The following is a 27,287-nucleotide window of genomic DNA, read 5'->3' on the forward strand; positions in this document are numbered from 1 at the left end:
TGGTATGTCTGCTTGAAGAGGAGGACGCTGAGAAGAAGCGGCGAATGTGGTGTAAGGATTGGTTGTTGGACCGAGACAACATTTCACATGACGGTCTGCTACGGGAACTGCGCCACGCATTCCCAGATGACTACAAGAATTATCTTCTTATGTCAGATGTCTGTTTCCAGCAATTACTTTCTGCAGTTACACCTTTTCTGCAGAAACAAGATACCTTCATGAGGAAGTCCATTACACCTGAGCAGAGGTTGATCGCCACCCTGAGATACCTTGCCACTGGAAGATCTCTGCAGGACATGAAGTTCTCCACCGGGATCTTAATGCAAGCAATGGGTCATATCATCCCCGAGACATGTGCAGCAATTTGAACTAAACAGGATGAAGTACTGCGCTGGAACAGGATGAAGAACTCCGCTGGAACAAACAGGATGAAGTACTGCGCTGGAACAAACAGGATGAAGTACTGCGCTGGAACAGGATGAAGAACTCCGCTGGAACAAACAGGATGAAGTACTGCACTGGAACAGGATGAAGAACTCCGCTGGAACAAACAGGATGAAGTACTGCACTGGAACAGGATGAAGAACTCCGCTTGAACAAACAGGATGAAGTACTGCACTGGAACAGAATGAAGAACGATCGTCGTCCAATCGGATCCGCCGGTCCGGTCGTTCATTTCCAACAACTATCCTCGTTCATCGGCGTCGTTGGTTACTTTTTTTAAGAACGATTTTTGGCCAATCGGTCGTTCGTCATTCGTTTGTCGTTCATTTCCAACGATAAAAATTGGACGTGTGTACGCAGCTTAAGTGCAAAGATCGTTCACAAAAACATCTTGTCCAGACAGACACCCATTTCTCTGGACTGACACCAACCCATCAAGACATTTTGATATTTGCATAACACCTCCTACTGCTTTCATTAGGGCTGAAGTCTGTTGGAAGGAGTACTGGGACAGAATGCTGTTTTTGGGTAGTAATGTGCAGCACCCCGCCCCTCCCTCCAGCTCAGATCTGCCTACAATGTGTAAAGATGCACAGAAATCCAGTATTAATATTACTGGAGGTAAAATAAGGAATGTTAAAAAATGAAAAAGATTTATTTAAAATGGAGTTAATGTGTTATATAGTTATGCTTTTGATATTTTAGGAGATAGAATTTATTTCATTTTGTTTTGTCTTCTAGTGGCGAGATTACCCCTAATGAGGGCAAAGGTGTCAACTGGATAGAAAGATATATATATATATATATATATTTTTTTTTTTTATATATATATATTCTTTTTTCCTTAGAGAAATTGAATACATTTTCACATTGCTTTTTTTACATTTCATGCAATTGAACTGATTTACTAAATTAGCTTAGGCTGTTCAGGTTTAGCAACATGAATTTCACTTTGTGAGAGTTAAGCTAATTAGTTTAGTAAATGAGATAAATCTTTTCTGACTTCCAATCATGTGTAATGTTTTATTTTTCATCCCTTTGCATGTGATTGGAGATTCAATTTACTAAGTGAACAACCTAAACATCTTTCCTAAATCCACTGCAATGTCTTTATAATTTATTTAAATGTATAAAACAAATGACTTTATCATTATTATACCGAAAATAATATTAACAAATAACAATGAACATGCAAACTTCTAAATCAAAGACTGCAACTTGCTTTTCACCCAGTATGAATGTTATCACCTTATTATGTAAGTTACAAGGAGACATGATTGTTTTACAACGTGGACTTCCCACAATATTTCTGCCAATGGGAACTCAGAGGAGGATTCTTTCTTTGTATGTTGGCTAAGTTCCTGGAACTATTTATCAAGCTGCACACAAGGCACACACTTAAACTAAACTCTAAACATGACAAGTCCAACTGATTCCAGCGAGTTGCTGTTTTTTGTGAATGGGAAGAAGGTAAGCTATAGATTGGGCTCCTTACTCACTGGGTCACACAGTCAGTTAGTAGTTTAGAAGCATGCATGTAGTCTTAGAAAAGTTAAGTCTGTAAAATCACAGCTGTGCTCAGGCACATTCCATTGTTGGTTATAAGTGAATGATAGGCTGCTGGGAGGCTTTTTATATCCTTGCTAAGGCAATAGCATTGCAATCTGAGTAGTAGCTGATGTCAGTTATCTATAATTACCATTATTATGTAATAGACAAATTACATCAAGACATTTTCACTTCGCTCTGTTTTCTTCAGTTTTATTTTAACTTATGTCAATATTATAGTTAAAAAAGGTGCCCAGTACACATAAAACAAAGAGAACCAGTCATTATGGGGATTATGCAAGAATATTTTGTCTGAAATAAATATAATCATGTCTACTTGAAATATTTAGATTTTCCCTTTTTTACATGTCTAACCTTTCAGCTTAAATTGAGGTATAGGAGGTCATCTGATGTTTAACAATTTCTGCTCTGTTAAAGTGAAACTAAACGTGAATAATTGTAAGCAGTTTCTTTTTTTTTATTGCAGAAGGGACAGGTGATTTACCTTATGCAAAAAACAAACTTACCTGCTTCTTCCTTCAACTGTCACTTCTGTAATAAAGGACTTGCCTGCTTGCAAGTTTCTTACTCACCTACCCCCATTCCATTCCATTCCTACCCCCACCCCACCTTCATATTTACTTCCCAATGTACTTCATCTTAATTGGCCTTGCCAACATGACGTAACTCTTTAACTTCCATCAATGCTGAGCTGCACATGAGCAGCTCCACAAAATCAGCTGGGCAGCGAACTGGAAAGTTGGCTCAGTGGTTAGTACTCAAGCCTTGCAGCGCTGGGTCCCAAGTTCATATCCCGGGCAGGACACTATCTGCATGGAGTTTGCATGTTAGCATGGGTTTCCTCCGGATACTCCTGGTTTCCTCCCACGTTCCAAAAACATATAGTTAGGTTAATTGGCTTCCCCCAAATTGACCTTAGACTGTAGTAATGACATATGACTATGGTAGGGACATTAGATTGTCAGCTCCTTTGAGGGATAGTAAAGTGACATGACTATGGACTTTGTACAGTGCTGCATAATATGTCAGCGCAATATTAATACTGTGTAGTAGTAGAGAAGTTATTTCAGTAAAGACATTGCTTGTCCTTTTCTGCAGTAATCACCTGCCTGACACACCAAAAGTTTTCAGAGAGTGAAAAATGAGACTATGAGTTAACAGGGGAGCAAATGTCAGTTCAGGTGGCCTTTTTGCCCTTGGCTCATTCTGAAGACAGCACAATTGAATCAATGCTAAATACACACCAGGTGCATCAAAACTAAGGAGGTTTAATGTCTAACAGTTTTTCTTTCTAAACAAGCCACAGCTGGATAGAAAAGCCTGTGCTCTGGCAGTAACTTTAACATGAGCCCTACAGAGCCAGGATTATAATCCAGCAATCTTCCTTTACATTCAGCATATAGCAGAGGGGCCTACTTGGGGATCACTGAAATAATAAGGAACTACAGTGTTAAAAGCAGCCATGCAGGGATTGTTCATACTACCCGGAAACTGCAAACTGTATACTTTGCTTACAACCTTTTACACTCCTGTGGACGAGGTCTGAGAGTAGTGCTTTGTGCTATTGTCTTTGTCAGCACAGGTATAGCCGGAATTTGAGAATCAGTTTGAGTTTCCTTGAACTGCTTCCATGTTGAAATCAGATGCTACTGCACCTAAATGTATGTGCTTGAGGAAGAAAAGCAAATATACATGCCTGTGTATAAAAGCCTATATATAACCCGATACAAACATAAGTATTGTTAAAACTAACTTCTAGGAAGATACAAAAGACAAAAACAGCAAGGCTCTTTTTTATTGAGCCTATTGAGGCTCTAAGTTCATTTACACTATATGTATTTTCTTAGGTACAAGCAGTGTAAAGCTGCGTACACACGTGCAATTCTTGTCGTTGGAAAGGATCTTTCACGATCCTTTCCAACGACAAAGGACTACACGATGCATGAACGAGCGGTGTACATACAGCAATGTTCTGCTCTATGGAGAGGGGAGGGGGAGAACAACGGAGCTGCACCCTGCTGCGCGCTCTCCCCCTTCCCTTGCATTAGGATCGCTCATCGTTCATCGTCCGTGGATCCGCTAGGACAGATCCACGGTCAATAAACGACCTGGGCTGTACACACGCCAGATTCTCGCCCGATATCTGGCCGATGCCGATTATCGGGCGAGAAAAATTTGACGTGTGTACGCAGCTTAAGGCTGCGTACACACATACAAAAATTGTCATTGGAAAGGATCTTTCACAAACAACAAAAGACTGCACAATGAATGAACGAGTGCTGTACATACAGCACCATTGTGCTCTATGGAGAGTGGAGGAGGGAGAATGACGGAGCGGCACCCCACTGTGCTCTCTCCCCTTCACTTTTATTACGATCGTTCCTCAGATCCATGGACAACAGATGATGACCGCTGTACACACGCCAGATTCCTATCTGATATCAGCCATGAGGTGATTATCAGACGAGAATCATCTGTTGTGTATACGTAGCCTAAGTGTCCTAATTTGATCTGCTATCAGCTTATCAGAGTATAATAGGAAAAAGTCAGTAAAAGTTGCCAATTAGTTCATGGACTAACAAGAAACTCACTGATAGGAAGGAAAAGCAAAGTGACAGTAATGTTAGCTCAATGCTGTGCTGCTTCTCTTTTCAGTATACAATCACAGTCAGTGGCTGGTGTAGGATAATCTGGGATCAAAGAAAGTGGGCTTAATAAAGCAAACTATCTGACCTAGAAAATCTGGCGGCAGAAGAAAAGTACTGCAGGAGAAATCTCTGGAATAAAGCTTGTTTTGTTATTTTAACTTTTTAATTTGTTTGGAATTCTGTTTTAAGCACTTGGGGAGACTGATGCTGTGTAAAGCAATAATTTTAATTGTTTCTTTGCATTCTCCTATCCATCCTTCTATAAAATGACAGTGGGATATGATTGGTTGATACAACAAAACCCTTTATGCCATTAATGCTTTGAAGAGTCACAAATGGGCTGGTATAAAATGATAATCTTGCACCTTAAAGTAATATAACTTTGCCAGCTTTTATAGGAAGCCCAATTCAAGCTGAAGAGTCGGACACAGGCATGGATGAACTAGAATATTTTGGCAAATAATTTCCCACTTTGCATTGTATTGCATGTTTGAATATGTGCTACTACAGTCATGGCCAAAAATATTGGCACCCTTGGATAGGGTGCCAATATTTTTGGCCATGACCTTATAGTTTACACCAGTGGTCGCCAACCGGTGGTCCGGGGCTCTTGTCCGTGCACCCCTGAGCAGGGTCAGGAGAAGGACCACGCTGGTGGGGCGCTCCGGCCAGAGCCGCGGGACCAAGTCCCCTGTACAAATCCCAATTTTAGGAAAGTGGGTGCGATGTGTCCCTGGAGAGTGGGCGGGGTTATATCATCATGACGTCACTATGGGGGAGGGTTTCCCCCTTTGAGTGACACCCGGCTCACCAAGTCAAGTGCCGGTAATTTTAGTGGTCCGCTGGTCCGAAAAGGTTGGCGACCACAGGTTTACACAATTGGAAGCCATTTGTTTCATCTGTGTAGCATATTGATAGCTATTTGTCATATGCATCGAATAAAGATTTTGGTAGCTCAACTGAAATATTTAATTTTTCTTGTACAGTGTTAAATTGAAAGGAAAACATACTATAGAAATGTATGCCTTACCTAACATTTAAAAAGAACTCTTCTCCTGGGCCAAACACCATGGTGGCTGGGCTAAAGCATCAGGAAACCTCTTATATGAACAATATGCATATTTTGTGGACTTATTCAAAATTGGCAAATAAATATATTTTTCTCTTGTTAGATTGTTGAGAAAAATGCGGATCCAGAAGTCATGCTATTACCATATCTGCGTAGAAATCGTATCCTTCAACAATTATAAAAACAACATTTGACAATTATGTATGTGATGAATGCTTAAATGTTTCCAAATCAATTTGTTATCCAGGTAGTTTGTGGGCAAGTGAACACAGGCATACATATTCATAAATCATTATATAAAAAAACTTTTTCCCAGCAGCATTCCAAGTTTTAATTCTGCTTAAGTGAGTGCTATTGCTGCTTCCAGCACTGACTCTTCGACTTTCCCTTACAGCTATGTCTACTACTGTGTACATGTTGTATATTCCTTGTACATGTATATAAGTAAGGAACTGGTGAGGTTTACTCATTCTGGGTCAACTACAGCTACATCTAGCCTAGTAAAAGTGGATACATCCAACAAGATCACTGTGATATAGTAATGTATTCATGAACATGTAAACTTTTCCTGTACTTTTAGCAGTATTCATGAACAGCTTTCGGAAAACCATGAACAATTTCCGGTAGACTTCTAACATTATTCAGATGTTGCAAATTATTAATAATTATGATTTTGAGTGGATTTATTGTTGTTGTTATACACACAATTAATGATACAAAGGTAGTGCACTGTACATCATGGAATAGAGATGTATATACAGTGGAAATTGAGAAACTAAGAAAGAAAGCCCTACCTACCCTTTTTAAGATTACAATCTAAGACAGCCTTTCTCAATTTCTTTACCTTAGAGAACCTCTAAAATAAATTTAGGGTCTCTACAATCTCCTGATAAGAATTAATTAATTGAGTGTTGGTGCGAAAAATACCCCCAAAACAGCTATGATCAGAATGAAATGTCCTTTACGGTGTTGCCACAGCTAAAAAGATCACTGGTGTCATTCTTCTGGTCAAATGGAGTTAACACCAGAACTATACAGGCACCAAGAGGTCAATCAGCCAGAAACCCCTAACAACTAATGAAGGAACCCTGAGGTTCTATGGAGCTCTGGATGAAAATGGCTGCTCTAAAGCTGCGTACACACGTCAGATTTTTCTCGCCCGATAATCGGCATCGGCCAGATATCGGGCAAAAATCTGGCGTGTGTACAGTCGGCGTAGTCCATCGTCCGAACGACCGTCCTGGCGGATCCACGGACGATGAACGATGACCGATCCTAATGCAAAGGAAGGGGGAGAGCGCGCAGCAGGGTGCCGCTCCCTCGCTCTCCCCCTCCCCTCTCCATAGAGCAGAACAGTGCTGTATGTACAGCACCGTTCATGCTTTGTGTAGTCCTTTGTCGTTGGAAAGGATCGTGAAAGATCCTTTCCAACGACAAAAATTGCACGTGTGTACGCAGTTTAAGGGAACAGGAAACAAGAGGTAAGAGGAGTCCATAAGCTGTATATGAGTTGTGAAATAAAGGATGTTATGATGGCTGGTTGGTAAGTGATTAGAGTTACCTAGGTCAGATGTTATACTTTCCTTGAGAGGTTTTAGGTTTTTTTTTAATATTGTAAAGGTGGATGAGAGCTGATCAGATTATGGAAGGAGTACCAGGGGGAAATTCATGTATCTTAGATTGAGAAAAGGTGGCTAAGGAAAATAAGAGGAAAACAGTATATTTGGAATGGTATCTGCAAAGAAATGCAATTATGTAAGGGGGCAAATCATCAGAGAGAAGTGGCTTTTACCAAATAAATCATGCCAGACTTTTATTCATCTATGAAAACATTGCTAAGAATTCTCAACCAAGTTTTGTATTTCCTTAAAATGATTTCTAAACAGTTCTACTTACTGGAACAAAATATGGATGTGGAGGGGGCGGTTGTGGTGCCTGCACGGTGATGGTGTCCAGCATTCATCCAGTCACTAAGAAGATTCAGTATCCTTCAATAATTGTATGGCTATTATATTCTCTGTAATGTATATCTGTAAATGTCATCACCATTCTATTTTTTTTTTTACAGATTTAGGAAGGAATGAGGTATAAAGATTGCTGTATAAAGGGAATCTGTCACAAAGAATGCACAGTGATGACAACATAGAACAGACCTTGTGCTGTTCACCAATCTGATAATGATGTTTCTGCTTGGTCTGGCAATTTATACTAAACATGGTCTTAATATATGTACAATATAAAATTCAATGTGAGCACAGATATTTTGCATAATCTACTATATCCAGGCACCAAGCAATCGGGCAACAAAGAGCAAATATAAATAAATATAAAGAGAGTATAATGCCTTAACAATGATTTTAAACTATTCAGCCTAAAGAGATCTATAATGTAATTGTATACTGTATATGTTAGATTTGATGTAATGTTATATATACATATTATGCTTTCTTCTATACAGTCCTATGTACTAGTGGTGCTTTACTGCTTCTTTTTACAATGCCTGTCTTTAAGTAATACACTATATGACCAATGGTTTGTGGACACCTGACTATCACACCGACACTACATGGACATCCCACCTATTTATTGAGTTTGGGAACACTATGTGCAACCCATGTGTTTTTTTTGTTCATTATCATTACTCTTCTTCAAAAAAGCTTTTTTGACTAAATAGGCAGGAAGTCCCATATACATACTCCAACATCTATCGGAAAGTCTCTCAAGAAGAATGGTGACTGTAAAGCCATAGTTGAGGAGGTGCTTATGGAAAATTATTGCCCATTGTTTTATAAACGGAAGTCAAACAATAACTTTTATGTGATGATCAGTTATCCACAAAAATGTGGCCATATAGTTTAGATAGTAAAGCTTTTACTTGCCACCTACCTATATAGCAGAGTTTTTCAAACTTTGCTCAGTTATGTTTGTAATATGTAGTATTTGTAATCAGCACTTACAAGGCCAGATTGTCCAGTGGAACACATGCAGGAATTTATGAGCCCTTTAATCATATTTCCTTGTGGAATCTGCTACTAGAGAGATATTGATGTACACAGATTGTGAGTCCTGCATTTTCCCATATGCTGTTGGGTGCAGGAGGAGAGCTTTGTAAACGACTAATCTTTGCATTAAAAATATATCTGGAAGGCATGCGTGACTGTGTAGGAAATGTTTTGTTTCCAAAACAAAGTATTTGTTATACAACAAGCTTATGAAGTCACTGTTGCTTAAACCGAATAGTTTGAGAACTTTGTGGCATGTGATGACAAGTTTGTATTTAACTCTGTAAAAATTTTTCCCACACTATAAACTTGGAGCATAATTCTTAACTTCTTAAAGCCATTATTCAGCCAATGCCTGCCTGCTGCCAATATGTTCTCTACAAGGAGCCGCAGTAACCACCGTGGAGGGAATTGGGAGTACAACCACCAGACTGCACCCTGTACAGGTAATTTAATATATTGACTAAACAGCACCAAGTGCAGACAACATTACCACACAGCTTTTAAAATAATTTATACAATTTATTATAACAAATTCAAAAAACAGCAATAATTAAAAACGTATATAACATCTAATACTATTATATTGATCTCACATTCTTGCTCGACACGTTGAGATATGGTATAGACCAGTTTTTACATTTTGGAGTAGGAAAATGAACAGAGCAATGAGAGCAGACACCCAAGTTCACCCACAGCACAATACAGAATACACTATATACCACGCATCTATAGTATTAGGGCTTCAACTTCCTTTCCTTCAATCCCCATCTGATATAAGAGAGCCAAGTTTACTTTTATGGAAAGACGGAAACACAGACCATTTAGATTTAGCAACCAATCAAGTTTGAGCTTTCAAGTCATACTCTGGAAAATGAAGAACTTGATTGGCTGCTCAATGCTTACATGTTGATAATCCCAGTGAAATCTTTCACACTGAGCCCACTCTAACAGGAAGGACCTATTACCCATTTAGCACTGGGAATATGTCAGCTTCTTTGGAAGATGGGGGTCAGTGTGAGGTTTACTAACACCTTGTGCGATTCCTGGTGTGAGCTGCCTTGATTTGCACCCTGTACTCTATCTCTCTCTCCTGCTGATTGTCAAAAATATCAAGAAAACTGCTAAACCAGCCATTCTCGACCTTATAATAAATTTCAGGTCCTCAGGGAAACCCCTTCTAAAATTTCTACATCTACAGCTCACATTATTTAAGCATGGTGATTAGTGGGAATAATGCCTTTTACATTGCTGACCAATAAACACCTATGGGTAGCCAAAACGATTATTGGTGTCACTTTAATTGCATATTACCCAAGGAACCCCTAGCAACCTCTGCAGAAACCCTGGTTGATAAACACTGCCTTAGACTATATTTATGGACTGAGCCTTATGCATTTGTTGCCCCACTAGAAGAGACAATCTGCAGAAATCAGCCGCTCCTGCTCCAAAAAAAAAGTTCCAATTATCAATAAATGTTATCTCAGGGCTCTTTATACTGTTCAGTTCAACAAAGCACAGTTTCTTCAACTGAACAGCTTTAACTGTAACCTTTATACATGGTGAAATGTTAATCTCTATAAACATACTTTGCAAACCTGTAAATCATTACTGAATGAAAAATGCTGTAGTCCAGAAACATAATATTGCGTTATCACTGCTACTTATACAAATAATTTTCACATTCCATAAATGCAGCATATAGGGATAAGATTTTATAGTGGAGAAAGGAGAAAAACACCATGACAAGTGCTATATATATATATAAATAAATTTTCTTTTTCCTAGGAGGGTTTTGGGTTCAGCTAAGTTACTAATAAGATTGCTGATTACTTCAATAGTTTTGATTTACTGTGCATTATTTTTTAACAAATTTTTGAAAGAAATGCCGATCTGATAATGTATCACCAATTCTTTGTACAATTACAGTTGGAGTTTTAACTGCCATATTGTATAGACCTTAAACTTCTGATTAGAGGCCCCTATTTATTTGAATGGAATAACCGATCACCAAATCTGCAAGTTTTATGTGACCCACCCACTCACATTGCATATCCTACTTTTGTAAGTAGGTGATCACAGAGAATGTGGCAACTACAGATATCCACTATTTCCTATAGAGATTGGCTTTTTTCAAAGTGAAACTCACTTTCCCTAATAGAGTAGTGATTGTGTCTAATTTCTACTTTATAGATATCTCTAGTAAAACCACCAGTAAATAGTAAGATCACCACTGACTGACACCTTTATGAATGACGCAAACACATTGGCATTGAATTTATACTACAAGCTAAGAGCATTTAATGGTTAAATGCTGCAGCAGTTTAGAAATGTATTTTTCATCAATAAAAAGCATTATCTACCCTTTTATCTAATTTTGCAAATGTTATTAAAAGTCCATTTTAAGACAGGATGGGAAGTCAACATTGTCTGGCAACCTAATAACATTGTCCTAGTCTAGAGCTTCTGACAGGCACTTGTGAAGCAACTGTTAACCATTGAAAGGCTATTCTGCAAAAAATTCAAAGAACTCAGTTAGCAGGTAATAATTGATAACTTGTTAAAGCTGTCTACTTCCAAGAAATGGTTATTTCTGATTACCAAGTATGATCTCTGCCACAAGGTAGAACCTTTCCTGAATGGAAGGGCTGTAAGACCTGATTCTTAATTGCCACTTTAAATTTGAAGGTTATGTCTGTAGGAATTGTCCTTAGTCCTCTACCTTCAAAAATACTCCAATATAAATGAGCTTACTTTTTAATTGTCCTGAAGTTGGTATGCTGCCACTGTGTAGTTTAGGCCAGTAGGACCCAATTTTAATAAAGCAATGTCTGCAGCATGTTCTGCAAAATATCCTGCCATACTTGTGAGTATCTGCAGTGCAATATCCACCCAATAAGACAGAAAGGTCCAGAGCCAAAGAAAGAGGAAGAGATAGATGCAGGGACTGCATGACTGGGTGTCAAGGAGAGGTAAGGGTTAAAGAGCACTCAGACCTTGGAAGCTCTAGGTCTTAGGTTCGAATCCCAACCATGACACTATCTGCATGGAGTTTGCAGGTTCTCTCCGTGTCTGAATGGGTTTCCTCCGGGTACTCTGGTTTCCTCCCACATCCCGAAAACATGCAGTTAGGCTTTCCCCTAAAAATTGACCTTAGACTACATTAATGACATATGACTATGATAGGGACATTAAGATTGTGAGCCCCTTTGAGGGACAGTTAGTGACACGACTATGGACTTTGTACAGTGCTGCGTAAAATGATGACACTAAAAAAATACTGTATATTAATAATATTAATAATAATAAGAATAAAGGGGGGAGGAGAGTTAAGGGTTTGGGGTTGGGTAGTAGAGGTGTAAAAATTGGGCCTTAAAAGGGGAAAGTCACATTCTGGTAGGCAAAAAGAGGAAAGGCTGTCCTGCCTGCCCCCTCGCCCTTGGATCGTTGAGTGGGTTTAAAGGGGGGTTGGTTTTTATGGGTTTCAGGGGATGGGGGCTGGGATTCCTGGAAGGGGGTGTTCTGAGTTGTTCTGGAAAGTGGCAGAATGGACCCAACTTAGATATGGTCTCCTCCAATCTGGAGAAAAGGGGTGTGTGTAGAGGGGATATTGACACCTGAGCCAGGGTGGTGGCTAGGGGCAAAAAATATCAATCCTTGCAGACTCGCGTAGCCTGAAGTTCTGGTTTTGTGTAAGGGGCCTTTCAGGGAACTTCAACCAGGGAAGCTCTGATGCACCAGTTGTTTTGTATGTTGTCTGGTTATGTTATGTATGAAGTTATTACCAATACTGTTTTGTAAAAAAAAAAGGTTAATTTGATAATATTTATTTGTAATAAACAAATAAATTGCCAGCCAATTGTTCAGCCAAATTGTTCCACAAATTGTTCCTTGTGTGTGCACAAGGTTATTTGAAGGGTAGGTTAAGATGGGGAGGGCTGAACAGTTGGTAGAGTAACCTGGCAGCTATGGCCTACCCTAGCCCAACAAAAACTCTTAGATGTCCCCTGTAATGTGTTATGCATTGCTCTGTAGAATTTGGTATATGTATCACACCCTTCCCAGGTTTGCCAAAGGCAGATTTCAATAACAAAAGCTAGGGGAATATTTGCTAGTGGAACAAGGGTCCACATTGAACGTTTTAACTTTTATTCCTGTTCATTTACTTTTAGTCCCAGTGTCAGGACTATTTGGGCTGAAAAACAGATCAATCATCTGACATTCGGTTTACTTAATAAATTCAATTCAAACATTTTGCCTTGCTCAAGCCAGAAAGATTGTTTTCAGTGAAAAAAGAGTGACAAATAAACAAACGAGTGCTTTTGTGTTCTATGAAGATGGGAGTGGGGAGAATGAGGAAGTGGCACCCAGCCTTGCTCTCCTTCCTTCACTTCACAGTCGTTCATCGCCGGTCGCTCATCGTCATTCATCGCCAGTCGCTCAAGAATCTGTCAGGATAGATGTCGGGCGCCCACGGTGCCAGAGAGATGAGCTTGTCTGTCTTGAATGAGAATCATCCGCCGTGTGTAGCCTTCATCTATTTCCAAATATGTCATCTAAGCAGAATAAATTATTTGGTTGTGACATGCAAATTTGAATTTCCAAGCCCTCATCAAATGTTATTAATAATAAACAATTATAATAGTATCTTCTGTTCACTGATACATAAATGTTTAGGTGGGATTGGTCTCACAACTGATTTTTTTTTAAATTTCCCCATACAGGAGAGAATAGCAAAAGCCCATGGATCTCAGTGTGGATTCTGCACCCCTGGTATGGTGATGTCTATGTATAGCTTACTGAGAAACCACCCTGAACCCACCATGGAGCAGATTCATGAGGCCCTAGGAGGTATGAGGCTTGAATGATTTTCATTGTTTGAAGATAAAAATACAATAAACTTTAATGAGAGTGGTACTGCAAATGCTGTTGTATTTCTGAAGAGCACAGCTTCCCCACATAATAAAACTGTTAATGGAGGATTCACCCCTGTAAAGTATGATCACATTGAATTACTATAGCAATCCACTGTATAAAATATAAAGACAATATATGAAAATAAATGTGTCCCTTCAATGTTCTGGCTTTGGAGGTTTTCAAAAGTGAAATGCGTTGGGTGGAGCTAAATCAGCGCATGACATCTATATACTTTGATGTGCGATTGGTATTGTAATTCAGTGTGATTGGAAAGGCATCCTTCAAAGAGTCCTCTGTTTACAGTTTTATTATCTGAGAAACCTATGATCTAAATAAATGTGATCCTAAAGAATGTTCATGATTACCCGTTAGCATTTATTTATACATATATAAATATTATATATACATACTGACTCTCTCTTTATCAACAAAGCCATTGCACCAAGTAGTGGGTCGGCTTGGCAGTTATGCAAATGGAATTTTCAACAACAGGAAGTGTCAGCAATGGTGCTGACAGTTATCAGTTATACTATGTACAATAGTTGCTGGCCCATTTCTGTTTGTGCCACCTAGGGCTTAAGAGCACCTGTAGGTCTTACCGAAAATGTTTTAGAACCGGAACACATTAGCAAAAAAAAAAACTGGCTTGCCTTTCTTCACAAAACTGTGTTTATTCCTGTTTTTTTTTTTTTGCTAGGTAATTTGTGTCGTTGTACAGGATACAGACCAATCATGGATGGCTGTGTGACCTTCTGTAATGTAAGCAACGTGGAAAGAACCAAACTCTTTGAAATGTCCTTCCCTTTATCACACAACTTACCATATGGCAAACAACAGCTACAGTATTTACTAATACCAGACACAACTGTACTTTAGCGTCACATGCATAAAAAAAAATGTTCTTGTACTAACTTAACCTATGCTAAAACCAATAGACGGTACTTTAATTTATAATTACATGTCCAATTTTGTAAATCTCTTCTAACGTTTTATAGAGTGCATGTCTTACACCTAAAATGACTTTATATGGCAGAAAACAACTAAATGTAAACTTCATAAAAATTCATATTTATTTATTTTTTTTAGAAAAAAGATTGCTGTCAGCTAAAGGAGAATCAACCTTCATGTGGTAATGGAGATACATGCAATACCAACGGAGTAAATGGACCTGAAGAAACTAGTAACCCTGTTACCTCAACTGCAGATGTACAGCATTTCATTATTTATAGAAACAAATTATTTATTGGATTTAAATTATTCCAACTTGCATGCATATATAGATTCAAACTAAAATTATTTCAGGATTATATTAAGGTCTTGACAACCTAGCCTGTATTAGATATGTGAGAACTGTTTGGAGGGCACCACTTTTCAACCTTTTCCCCTTTCAATTTCATTGCACACTATCATGTCAATAAAAATGTTTTCCTTTCTTTCAGATGTGTACAGGATTATTCAAAGAAGAAAGTTTTGTGCCCCTGGATCCAAGCCAGGAGCTAATATTTCCACCATCACTTTTAGTAAGCTTATGCTATGTTTTACACATCATGGTACTGCATGTGTTTGTATGAAAGGATTGACGGAATTAGTACTTTGTTTGCAAATCTTTTTCGGTCTAGCAATCACATATAGCTTTCTGCTTCATTTTGGATTCATTGTGGCTCCTTTTCAGTTGGTGATAGATGGCATATATGAGTGCCCTACAGCAGGAGTGTCAAACTCTAATACACAGAGGGCCAAAATTAAAAACTTAGACAAAGTTGCAGGTCAGCTTTGAAATGTATTGAAAAAATTGAGGACATTTTTCCTTCCCGTAGATATAAACCCTTTTCATATGGAAACAGAGGTTTTGCTTCACATTCAATCTGGAACAAGCTTATAATAGAGAAGGAGGCATAAACATTTTTTTTAATTTTATTGAAGAAAAAATGTTATGTCCTTTTCTCTATTTGTAGCCTTCTGAGTTAAATTTCAATGGTAACCTTTTTGCACAGGCTAACAATAATAATAACAATATTCATCTATGAAAATCCAACCATTCAAGTCCATGCCTTGGAGTAGCAAGAAAAAGTACAGCTGGAGGGGAAAGGGTTGGAAATGCCAGACGCCGCCAATGCGGAGCTAAATTTTATGAGTGTCCCACCGCTGAAACTCCCTCTTCATTGAAATAGCGCCGCTACTAAACATCCCAGCGTTATTTGCGTATATAAAACAGTCCAATGCGGAGGCACGCATAGGCAGAGAGCCCGCTGTCTATAGAAGCGAGTGATGCCGGGAATTGTAGTAGCGGCACTATTTCAATACAAAAGCGGGCCACCTGCAATTTATATTTAGGATCCCTTCAGAGGCCAAAAAAAAGGACGTTAAGGGCCCTGGGCCAGAGTTTGACTCCCCTGGCCTACATCTTTAAAGCTTTTCTCTTAATTACTGTATGTAGCCAACTAAAGATTTTTTTCCCTTACTGGAAATACTCTCATTCCTTTCTTACTGAACTGTCCCATCCTTTTTGGGCACTCACTGGTCACCCCATTTATTTTACTGGGTACTGCTTACCTTTAGCGTCATACTTTCGTACACTTGCACAGCATTCCAAACAAAAAGGTTATTGCTTACCTATTTTACTATAAAGCTACCCAATGTCTTTGATAACTTTTACTTTAGGATGTAATCAGCACCACTCTACTTAACATGCACTATTGTGAATTTCCTTTTTATTGGGAATTAGGGTACAGTGGGAATTAAACTGCAGAATAATAAAAGCCCTTTTTTAATGCCACTGTGCTTGTCATTATCATTGATGCAAAACACAAAGGACTTGTAGACTTTATTTAAAGAGTCAAAACTCTAACATTTGCCTAAATGCTGTACTGGTTGTTATGATTTACACTGCTTGAATGGGGTCATCTATGAAGCCTACTACTCCATTACCAATCTGGTGTCAATAAATGACCATTGTCTTTATGAGTTCATTTTCCAAAAATGTGGGAAAATGTAAAGCATTACATTGTTTTTTTCTTTCTGTATGTCAGCTATTGGACAATGAAAACAAGACAAATCTAAAATTTCAAGGGGAACGAATTACATGGTTTTCTCCTGCCAGTCTACAGGAGTTACTGCAGCTAAAGGTTACATATCCAAAGGCACCACTTGTAGTTGGGAACACTGTTGTAGGTAAGTGAAGAGTTATTTATAATATAAATGAAGATTAAATATTCTAAATATCATCATCAATCAACTAACCAGTCATCCCCTGTCTATGTCGCTGTCATTGTTTCAATATTACCTAACTTTATATATCATTACAAGTTAGAACTCTGATTTAGGTTATACATCAACTACAGGGTTTTGCATGGACAAAAGCAAACACAAATTAGTTTTTTGTTTTACTGAAAATCATATAAAAATCTGCTGAGCATTAGTTAACATTATCTGTGAGGTATGTTTTTTTTAAACTTTTATTCACTGGTAATGAATAATCCATTATCAGGCATATGGCCTCATTTGAGCACATAGCAAATATTTGATTTAACTTGGCTGATCATTAGTTGGCTGCAAAACCAATGAGGCGGCTTCCTTCCCAAAGGGTGTGTACACATAAAATGTAGAAGTAAGAATGTTTTTATTTAAGTTTAAAAAATAGAGCCTGTCAGAACAGAAATGAGAAATGCCAAATGCTACCACTGTTGATTCATTTTTAAAAGTGCTTTCTTTCTTTACTACTGTTTTTATTTTTTTTCCTTACATTTCATATTTTTCATATACACCTACATTGCGTGTTCTAAGTTAATGGGCCTGATTTATTAAAGCTCTCCAACACCGCAGAGGACACACTTTCATCAATGAACCTGGGTGATCCGGAAAACTTGATATTGATTTCTTCAAAGTCATTTGCTATTTGCAAGCAAATGTTTTGAATCCTGGACCAGATCCATTCCAGGTTTGCTGGATGGCCCAGCTGCTCTGATGAAAGTGTATCCTCTCCAGCCTTGGAGAGCTTTATTCAATTATGGCCAGTGACTTACCAAGTAGTGTATTCAGGTTATGAATAACCCCACAAAACATATACCTTCACAAATAAATCACCAGTGGTAACATTGGTATATTTTTTCTCAAAGATTTATTTTAAATCCAGAGCCGTTTCCATGTTTTGCTTTGGAGAGACCAGTTCATCTACTATTATGTTTTTGGGAGGAATTCACATTGTATTAACCCATAAAAGGAAAACATACAAATTCCGTGCGGATACAATCCTGTTCAAATTTCAACCTGCCTAGCTAATTTTCAATTCCAGCCTACCCCCATTAGTTTTGAGACTAAAGAACCTATTTTTAAAAACAGGGAAACATTTTCTGATTCCCAAAATCAGTTTGCCATTTCCCCCCAGATTTTTAAAAGAGAGATAACAGACATTTTTGTTGACCAACAAAAAAATTAAAGAAAATAGTTACCATAAATACCCTAAAGTGCAGAAAAGAAGTACCTTTAAATGTACTGAATATAAAAAAAATGTTGATGAAATATTAAAAGGATGGCAAACAGAAGCCCAATTGACTTGCCCTAAAGGAGAAGTGTTTCTCCACTTTTTTTTTGATGAACAGATTAGTTTGCTTATTTTATTACACTACAGTATTTTAAAAATGGGAGAGCAAAGGAAATAATATTGAGTTTAACATATTTTCAGCACTTTTTTTAAATATGGTCAAAAATGGGGACTCTTACCTAAAAATTGAAGAATCACCTGTTCTTAGCTTTATACATAAAGTTCATTAGAGTGCACCCAATTCTTGATTCTATTGCAATAATACTTAACCCTACCTCACTCCAAAGCCATGAAACCCAACTGCACCCCCCTTACCCAATAAAAAAACACAAATACCAATGCTGATAATACTATAATATATATAATATATAATATTATAATACACCAGATAATTAAGTTTTCTGCTGCTCCAGACTGGTACCTTTATAAACACAGTTTGTCTGTTACTTTAAAGTTCTAAAATAATACATTCCAGAATTAGCAGATATTATTCATTTGTGAGCCGAATAATAGGTAAATTAGAATAGAAGCCCAAAAATAACATAATAAATGATAATTTTATGAAATTATAGCTGGGTCAACATGTTGTATGTATTCCAGAAGACGCTGTTATAATGTTATATAGAAATATTTGTTTCCCACTTGTAATATATTATATATTATCAAATTGGAAGGAATAGGTGTATTTCTCTATTTCTGTGGTCTTTGTTATGACCAGGGCATATGGGTGCATCAATAACACCCCATTGTGAGTGTACTGAGCACCGTGCTTTATGATGATCCTTGATATCCATCAAATGTTTATCCTATACTGAGCTTGTTTTGAGCATGTGTCTGTATTGACCTGTACCTTACTTTCAGTACTAATACTCAGACTAATTTGGAATCATTTACATTTTGTGTAATTACACATTTATTTTTATACAAAATAAATGTTTGCTTGGTGCATTGATGCTCAGTGTCTGTGTTTGTTCTTTGCAACAATAGCCCTTTGATTTTCATTCAATTTTTTTACCTTTTGGCCTTGGTCCTGGACTTCAGTTTAATAAACTAACCTTCTGCCTGAAATTCACCTGCCTTATCAAAGGATTACTCTACACAAATATAACTTTTCCAATGTACAGCACAAAGTACACTTGTACTGATATAGATATGGGGGCTGCAGGTTTCCTGACAGCAAACACACTTCCACCTAATTAGGAATTATTCACTGCAGCTTCCGGAGGACTCCTGTAAACTTCAGTTGATTATATAAAAATCCTTTTATGTGCTTTTGTTATAAAGGTTTTACTTAACTTCATAATGGGTTCATATGCAGAAAACAGAGCAGAGATTCTATTTCTCCACCACTTTATCCAGAACTGAAAGAACTTTAACAAAAAATCACTCTTTTCATTAATTCTTAATAAAGTGGAAACCATGTGTAAATATAAACAACAAACATAAATACAATTAGATGAATAGAGTTATATATAGATAGATAGATAGATAGATAGATAGATAGATAGATAGATAGATAGATAGATCCTCTTACCGCCCTCCCATACCACTTTCCTTTGTTATTTGTGCTGCTTAAAGCTGTTGTCAGCCTTGGAAAAAATTAATATTGAGATAAAAAAAAGTTGGATTATATAAATTCTTTTTTTTCTTTACTTTTTTCCTTTTTTATTTGCAAGATTTTGTATTATTGTTATAACAGTATAAAGAGTCGCAGTAATGTGTACACAAGAGTTAGATACTTCACATTTTGCTTTAAGAACAAGTCAAACAAGAAAGTAAAAGAAAGCAACTAATGGCTTCAGGATGAAGCCAGGTATTCTGAGTGTGGCCTTATGAGACACCCTGATTTGTCCCAGTAGGAAACAATTTTTAGACAGTGTAGATTAGAAGTGAGAAGAAGAGAAAGGAAGTGTCAGTTCTTGGTAATGAAAGGCTCAGAAAAATTAGAGCCACAGGTAGAGTGGAATGGTAACCCAAAGGCTTAGTATCTTAATATTCAAGAAATGTTACTATTATAAGTATCCAAGGCTTTATGAGGGCAAGGTGGGAATTGTGTATAGCAGCCACCCTTGCCAAATTTTTAGCCGTTTCAAGTTGAGATCATTGAAGAAACTGAACATTCTCAATATGTACTATACATTTAAATGTGTTCTTTAACCTCCTGAATATTGACTCTAGGTTTGTATAGTTACAAAAGTAAAACTGAAACAGGCAGGGTTAGCCTTTCAATGGAAGGTAGAGAAAAAAACTAACTTTGTAAGAATTAAAAAAGATTTCCATTGTAAAAGGGGTTAGCTTCTGGCAGGACCACCAAGTCTATGCTACATCAACCTCTTTTAAATCAGATTCTAAAGCAATGATCGTGGTTCTCTGGGCTCACTTTTGCTATTCTTGCTGGGACCCAATACCAATTTATAAGGACCATATAGGAATATGGTTAAGTAATGTATTATATAAGTCGTCTATTGTAGGACTATTTTGCCACGGTAGAACAGAACTTCCCCTTCCCCTATCCCTTAGTAATTTCTAACACTCTGCCATCTCGAGGAGAACCAAGAGAGGCATATCATTTTTGGAATTTAATACTGCTAGATGATTCTTTTTTTATCCAGTTTGGAACATTTTTCATTGTTGAACATAATAAGTCCCCCCTGCAGTTTGTGGGTAGAGAATGAAGAGTAGAAATGGGCATATAATACCAGTGTTCTTTTCCTCTTCATGGTCCTTGGTGTAAAAGAGCCATAAAATGAATACCCAGGTTATTGGCTAGTGAGGATGAACATATAGCTTCAAAACAGAGTCAAAATAACTTAGAGGTTTTTGGTGGGTTGTCTAATTTTCATCAAGTCAAGAGAATGAAAATTAATTAAAGTTTCTAATTTGCAGCTTGTGAGCTGACAGAGCCAATTTAAACACAAACTGCACAACAACTTAAGAAAACAATAAAACAGAAAAACATCAAAGGAGTTCCCCTATGCGTAAAGAGATTATCACCAACAATGCAGAGGTTATAATGAAATCGGAACAAGCTTACCCATCTTGTCATTTACCCTGAGCCTTAAAGTGTAGTGGGGGGCCTTTGGACATAAATATAATGAGGACACAGAATTTTAATGGTGGGAGACCTTTTCCCAAAGAGGTTTTAGGCAATTGAGGCCTAAGGTCTTGTAGAGGAAGACTTGTTTTGGATTCCTTGAAAGCCCGTAGAAGGAAGGAGTTCCTGGAATACAGTAGTATTGGTGGAGGTCGCATTTTTTATGTTTTCTGGTAGCCTGGAAGTGTGGGTTTACTCCTCTTGGAGTGGTTTTCTATGTCTATGAAAAGCCTGCCATGTTAGAAGTAAAACTAGTGCCTTTCCTGGAGTCTGGAGTCTGTCTTGCAGACACAGGGACTGTATCCCTCTTGCACAGGGGTCGGCAAACTCCAGCCTTTAGGCCAGATACGGCCTAGCCAGTAGTCCTTTCCGGCTTTTGAGCCTCCTTGTTATGCCTCTCTTCCCTATTTACCACGACCGGCGTTAACTCTTCCGCCGCCGGCGTAAGGGGACATTCCCTCTCCTCTGTCTGCATTGCGAAGGAGAGGGTTTTCCCTTCAGGGGCGTTCCCTCTCCTCTGTATTTGCTCTTCTTTTTCTAATAACTACAAAGTACTAGTAGTGGTTATGTTTTTATTCATTATTTACACATGGCGTCTGTAGCTGCAGATATGTGATATGGCAAAGTTTCCTTGTAATTAAATCTTGTACCATGGGATAAACTATATTTACAATGAAGAACCTATATTTATTCTATCTTGTGAATCCCCCGGTTATATACCAATCTTCCGAATATAACAGTACACATTTTATACAGCATTGTGTAAGTATTATGGTTCTGCATGCTATTTATAAAGTGCATGTTTACCAGGAGATAATAGGAGGTTATTTTGCCTTTTACGTTAGTTTGTTGGTTTTGAAAAGTGATTAAACAAGACTGAACAGAGATATTTGTATTTGTCTACCAGGCTTTTAGTAGTGCAGCCCTGAAAATAGCTTGCGTGTTTTCACATAATATAAATACTTTTCTGTTCCTTAACTACATTTTTCTAATGGTTAGTTTCTAACAGAGATATGGAGCTAAACATTTGAATCAAACTGTTGTTTCCTAGAATTACTTTTCATTCAAATTCCCTAAGAATAGAAAATACTTCTAATAACAGGATGAAGATTTGAAAGCCGTACTTCTAACCTAAAGGCAATTTTGATTTGCATAGTGCAATTTAAGATAAGACTAGGTCTAAATGCCGGATATATAAGCTTTTATATGGATTTATCAGTCCACATATGATTTTACCTATGGTAAGCCTTAACTCACCATAATACATCCTATCCTAATTCTTTAAATACTGGTAGATTTTTATAACTTTTATTCTTAGATGGCATTGTTTCATGTAATAGAAGGAGTAACCAACCTCCTGCAATGCACATGAATTCACTAATGGTCCTGAGAGCTTTATATAGGCACATGGTCTGTTATCCAATTCATTTATCTGGCAATTGATTTCCTATAACATTTCCTTTCATTTTAAATATGATGCATAATATATAATATAAGCTATACATTGTTGTAAATTCTCCTTTTTTTCTTAGGTCCAGAGATGAAATTTAGAGGAGTGTTTCATCCAGTCATCATTTTTCCAGGAAGAATAGCTGATCTCCATCTTGTGACTAAGGATGATACAGGTTAAAGGGGAACTATGTTTTTATTTTGTTTTTTACACTAGACTATTTTGTTTTTTTAACTAGATATTTGTAGGAAAAAGATTATAGTGATCCTGACTTGGCTAAGAATGGGCTTATTGTAATAAGGGAGCTAAAGTATAGGCACCCCATGGAACATGTGGCATATGGTAATCTTAAAATCTCTATGATTCTGTGAAGTCTTCTGGATCTCACACCAGAAACCATAGATCTAGAATTTTATTATTTTTTTTTTTTTTTTTTAATTTTATTAATTTAATAGCTCTGGCACTGGACAACTGAATGGCATAAACTGAAAATTAGCAGGGGCTTTATCTCAATGTAAAGATAAACTGAGACTCTGTTCACAGCTTAGTTTCTGAACTTGAAGCTTAATCTAGGAACCTTCAGGCCCACAAAGTTCAGACTTCAGCACAGTAGTTACCTTTGGTACTTTGTAGACAAAGTGTCCACTTTTAAATGAGACTCTGCAATCACTAACCCCGTGTTCTCTTTGACAGGACTAACAGTTGGAGCAGCTTGCAGCCTTACAACATTACAAGCAACCCTAAATGAAGCTGTCTCTACACTTTCCAAAGACAAATCCATTTTGTTCAGAGCCCTCTTGCAGCAGCTTTCCACTCTTGGAGGTGCACAGATCAGAAACACAGCTGTAAGTATGTGCAATTTAATAAAGCTGACACCAGGTAAGCAGATGTCCTGTTGTCAACAAAAAGCAAGAACATATCCCCCTTGTGCCATAGCTATCCCCTGATGTTCCCTGAGCACTTAATATCTTCCCTCACTCCTAAATGAGAAGCATGCAGACTCCACAAGGTTAGATTTTTCAATTTAGAGAAGCTATGTGAATATCGCTATTCAAATCGCTATCCAAAAGTTAGGAAAACTTGTAATCAACTTCCAATGCAGCTCTAATCAACTGAATCCCTGAACAAGCATCAGAATAAATGTTGGATTAAGTTGGGATGAAGAAATCAATAAACATCTTAATTTTTTTTATAACATGTTAATCAATATAAGCCCTGTCATTAAATATGCACCTCAATCTTCTAGTCTTTAGGAGGAAACATCATTAGCCGCTCTACAACCTCTGACCTGAACCCGGTTCTTGCAGCAGGAGGCTGCACCCTCAATTTGGCCTCAAAAGGTAATGGAGCTGAATATATTCAGTGCTCTTTCTGATATTTCAAAAAAGATAGTTGTTAAGTATTCTTTTAGGTACTATATGTAAATAAATATTTTTAGGACATACATTTGACAAACTTAAGTCAACTTTTTATGGTGTGTTAGCTGTCCTGTTAGCAGCGTTGATGGACAAAAGGACATCAACTACTCCTAAATGTAGGTCCTATAAAACCTATAAATGATGTCAATTGGGTAGAAGAGGGGACAACAAAATAATTCACATTGTTGTTGTCCCTATTATTTAGTATATGTAAAGCTCAGTAAATCAGTGCATGGAGTTTTACAGTAAGATAACACATGTTCCACCCTAAACAATCATTGTGTGAGGCACTAAGGTTCAGGACAATATTCCAGCCAACCAGACAGGCCTGCACAGTAAAGACCTTGGGGCTGGTGTTAGGTATTTAGCTTTGTGAGTTTATCTCAAGAGGAAAAGGAAAGTAGTGAAAGACAACTTTATCAAAAATTGTTTGTTAAAGAGAAATGCTTTCTATGAATCAAAATATACAGAAATGCTGAAATTACTATCCCATGTATTCTTACATAAGCAAAAACTTGTACAGTAAAACATATAAAGTACACTGCTCAAAAAAAAATTAGGGGAGCACTTAATCTAAACAGTATAGCACCAAATCAAATAAACTTTGGGGATAGCATTCTGCTCCATTAGGAAGCATAAGACCAAAATGCCAGAAACAGACTCCATAAGGGTGACATGTGGGCCCAACATCTTATAGCAAGACCTGTGCTCACAGTCTGGTACCTTGCAGCTTAATTGACATTTATCAGAGAATGCCAAAGTTGGCAGGATTGCCATTGGCACCCCATTCTCTGCAGGTGTACACCAAGCACTTGTCGCAAGACATAACATTTTCTTAAGCTGCTGTGGTTAACATTATGCTGCCGAAACATTATCCACTATGATTAGTCTAACAGTGGGTCAGTGTTGGTGTGGGGGGGGATATTCTTGGAGGGCTGTAAAGACCTCAATGTGATAGCTAATGGTACACTAACTTCTGTCACTGGGATGAAATCCACAGACCCATTGTCAGACATTACACCGCAATGGGGACCGAGTTCTTCCTGATGCAGGACAATGCCCAGCCATAGTATGTAGATAGTTCCTGGATTATGAATTTATTGGTGCAATTGACTTGTCCCCACTTTCCCCAGACCTGTATCTAATAGGGACACTCAGGGCCAATATATATCAGCATATCCAACTCCAACAAGTAGAGCCACAGACTGTCCAGGAGCTCCCTAATGTCCTGATCAAGATATGCAAGGAGATCCCCAAGAGCACCATCTGCACCATTAGAAACATGCCCAGATGTCATTGGAAGTCCATAGAGAAATGTGGGGGCCATGCACACTATTGAGCCACATTATGAGTAGTTGTCATGAAATTTCCACAAATTCAATCATACTGTGATTTTAGTTTTTTACCTTGATTTTGGTGTTTTGAATCCAGTCCCCAGTGGGTAATGATTTTAGTTTCCATTGACTGTTTTTATTTCACTTTTCTTAAATGAAAAACACAAAGTATATTAATCAAAATTTTCAACTTACCATTCCAGATCTGATATGTGGTTACAGTGTTCCCTTCATTGTTTTTTTCAGCAGTGTGTTTTTATTATCTTTCTTGTCTTTGCCCAGGTATCAGCCTTGCAGTATCTTGATTCTGGGGTAAATCTGTTTGAAGTTGAAACTCGTTAAAATTTTTAACTCCAACCCTATCAGTATTTATCTAAAGTACATGATGTTACAAATTTCTTAGCTAAAGTAATTCATATTATCTCCCTTCAGATGGCACAAGGCAAGTTCCCTTGGATGATTCCTTCTTTTCTGCACCTGCAAACTCCTTCCTTAAAGCTGAAGAAATCTTAGTATCCATACATATACCATACTCCATGAAGGTATGTTAAGCTCTTAATATTCTTACAGATGAGTGCATTTTACCTGTATGCAGTAAGGTTGTTAAAAAATCAATTATAATGTTTAAGTGCAGATGATAAAACTTAGGTTTACATTATTCTGACTGGTGAATGATAAATTGATATTGTTTACTATCAGATCCTCTACTTTGCACTTTGCTCTTCCACCCAGCCATTCATACATTTATTTACATAGGTTTCCTTGGAGCTAAGAATATATATTATGTTACAGGGAAGGTCAGAACAGGATGACTGTATTCAAATAGTAGATAGTGTTTTCTGCCAGGACACTATCTACTTGGAGTTTGTATCTTCTCCCTACATCCCAAAAACTATCTGTTTGCCCTCCATAAAAACAAAATTGGCCTTAGATTGGTATTATTGTAGATATATTAGATTGTGCAGTCCTCTGTCATATGGTTTGTGACATGATCATTGACTCTGTAAAGTAGTGTGCAATATGTTGGTGCTATATAAATTCACAAAATTATATTTTATATTACAAATTTATAATTTAAAATGAGGTATATATACATTTTCTGCAGTTAAGGTACCTGGCCTAAGGAGGATGCACACACAGACCTCAAACAGGCCCTGCAGCCAGCTTTATTATAAAAGGTTGTAAATAAATTATGATGCCAAATAAACAAAACAAACAGAAAACAGATCCTACCATGTCTAACAAAACATATGTAGCTACCTTTTAATGTGTTGGCGGGCTAGAACAAGTCAAATCCAAAAACCAATGATGTACTGATGTGGGAAAAGGGTATTCAAGTGTACCTGTAAGTGTAATGTGTACCTGTTAAATATACTGAAGGGGTTCAATTATTTCTTAATTTTGTTTTTATCTTCTTTCATTTCATTTGTTGGGGTTTTCCTAGCTGGAATATCTTCTCCTCTATATGTTTCTTTTCTGTATTCCCCATATTCCTTTACCTTTTCATTATTATTTTGCTCTTAGTAATTAAAGAAGGTAAATGTACAAACTATTGACGGAATGCTTTATAGATATAGATACTCACTAGTACTAGAGTCTTTTTCACCTTCAAAATTACTTGTACCAAATGCTTGTGTTTTTTATTATAGTTTGCTCTTTCCCTTATATTTTTTTTCTTCTATTTTGTATGTTTGTAATCAGTTTTTTTGCATTTAACAAATATCAATTAAAACATTATTACCTAAAAAAATAAACTGAGGGGTCAATTTTTAAATAAGTTAATCACTGTCGATGAAAACAAA

The 27,287-nt window shown here is 37.4% G+C and overlaps 1 protein-coding gene across 1 annotated transcript in view; it reads left to right on the forward strand.

Moving 5' to 3' along the window:
- Window positions 1-1,800: 1,800 nt before the first annotated feature.
- LOC140335786 (aldehyde oxidase-like) overlaps window positions 1,801-27,287 on the forward strand; it is a 46,419-nt gene continuing 20,932 nt past the window's right edge. The window contains exons 1-13 of the mRNA XM_072418722.1: window positions 1,801-1,914; window positions 5,834-5,891; window positions 7,617-7,713; window positions 9,070-9,178; window positions 13,457-13,583; window positions 14,347-14,408; window positions 14,736-14,855; window positions 15,089-15,169; window positions 16,679-16,820; window positions 22,816-22,908; window positions 23,427-23,578; window positions 23,980-24,073; window positions 25,918-26,027. Coding sequence (XP_072274823.1) covers window positions 1,861-1,914; window positions 5,834-5,891; window positions 7,617-7,713; window positions 9,070-9,178; window positions 13,457-13,583; window positions 14,347-14,408; window positions 14,736-14,855; window positions 15,089-15,169; window positions 16,679-16,820; window positions 22,816-22,908; window positions 23,427-23,578; window positions 23,980-24,073; window positions 25,918-26,027 — 1,299 coding nt within the window. The 5' untranslated portion in view covers window positions 1,801-1,860. The remainder of the gene's footprint in view (window positions 1,915-5,833; window positions 5,892-7,616; window positions 7,714-9,069; window positions 9,179-13,456; window positions 13,584-14,346; window positions 14,409-14,735; window positions 14,856-15,088; window positions 15,170-16,678; window positions 16,821-22,815; window positions 22,909-23,426; window positions 23,579-23,979; window positions 24,074-25,917; window positions 26,028-27,287) is intronic.

This window comes from Pyxicephalus adspersus, chromosome 7 (genome assembly GCF_032062135.1).
Source record: "Pyxicephalus adspersus chromosome 7, UCB_Pads_2.0, whole genome shotgun sequence".
Lineage (NCBI taxonomy): Eukaryota > Metazoa > Chordata > Amphibia > Anura > Pyxicephalidae > Pyxicephalus > Pyxicephalus adspersus.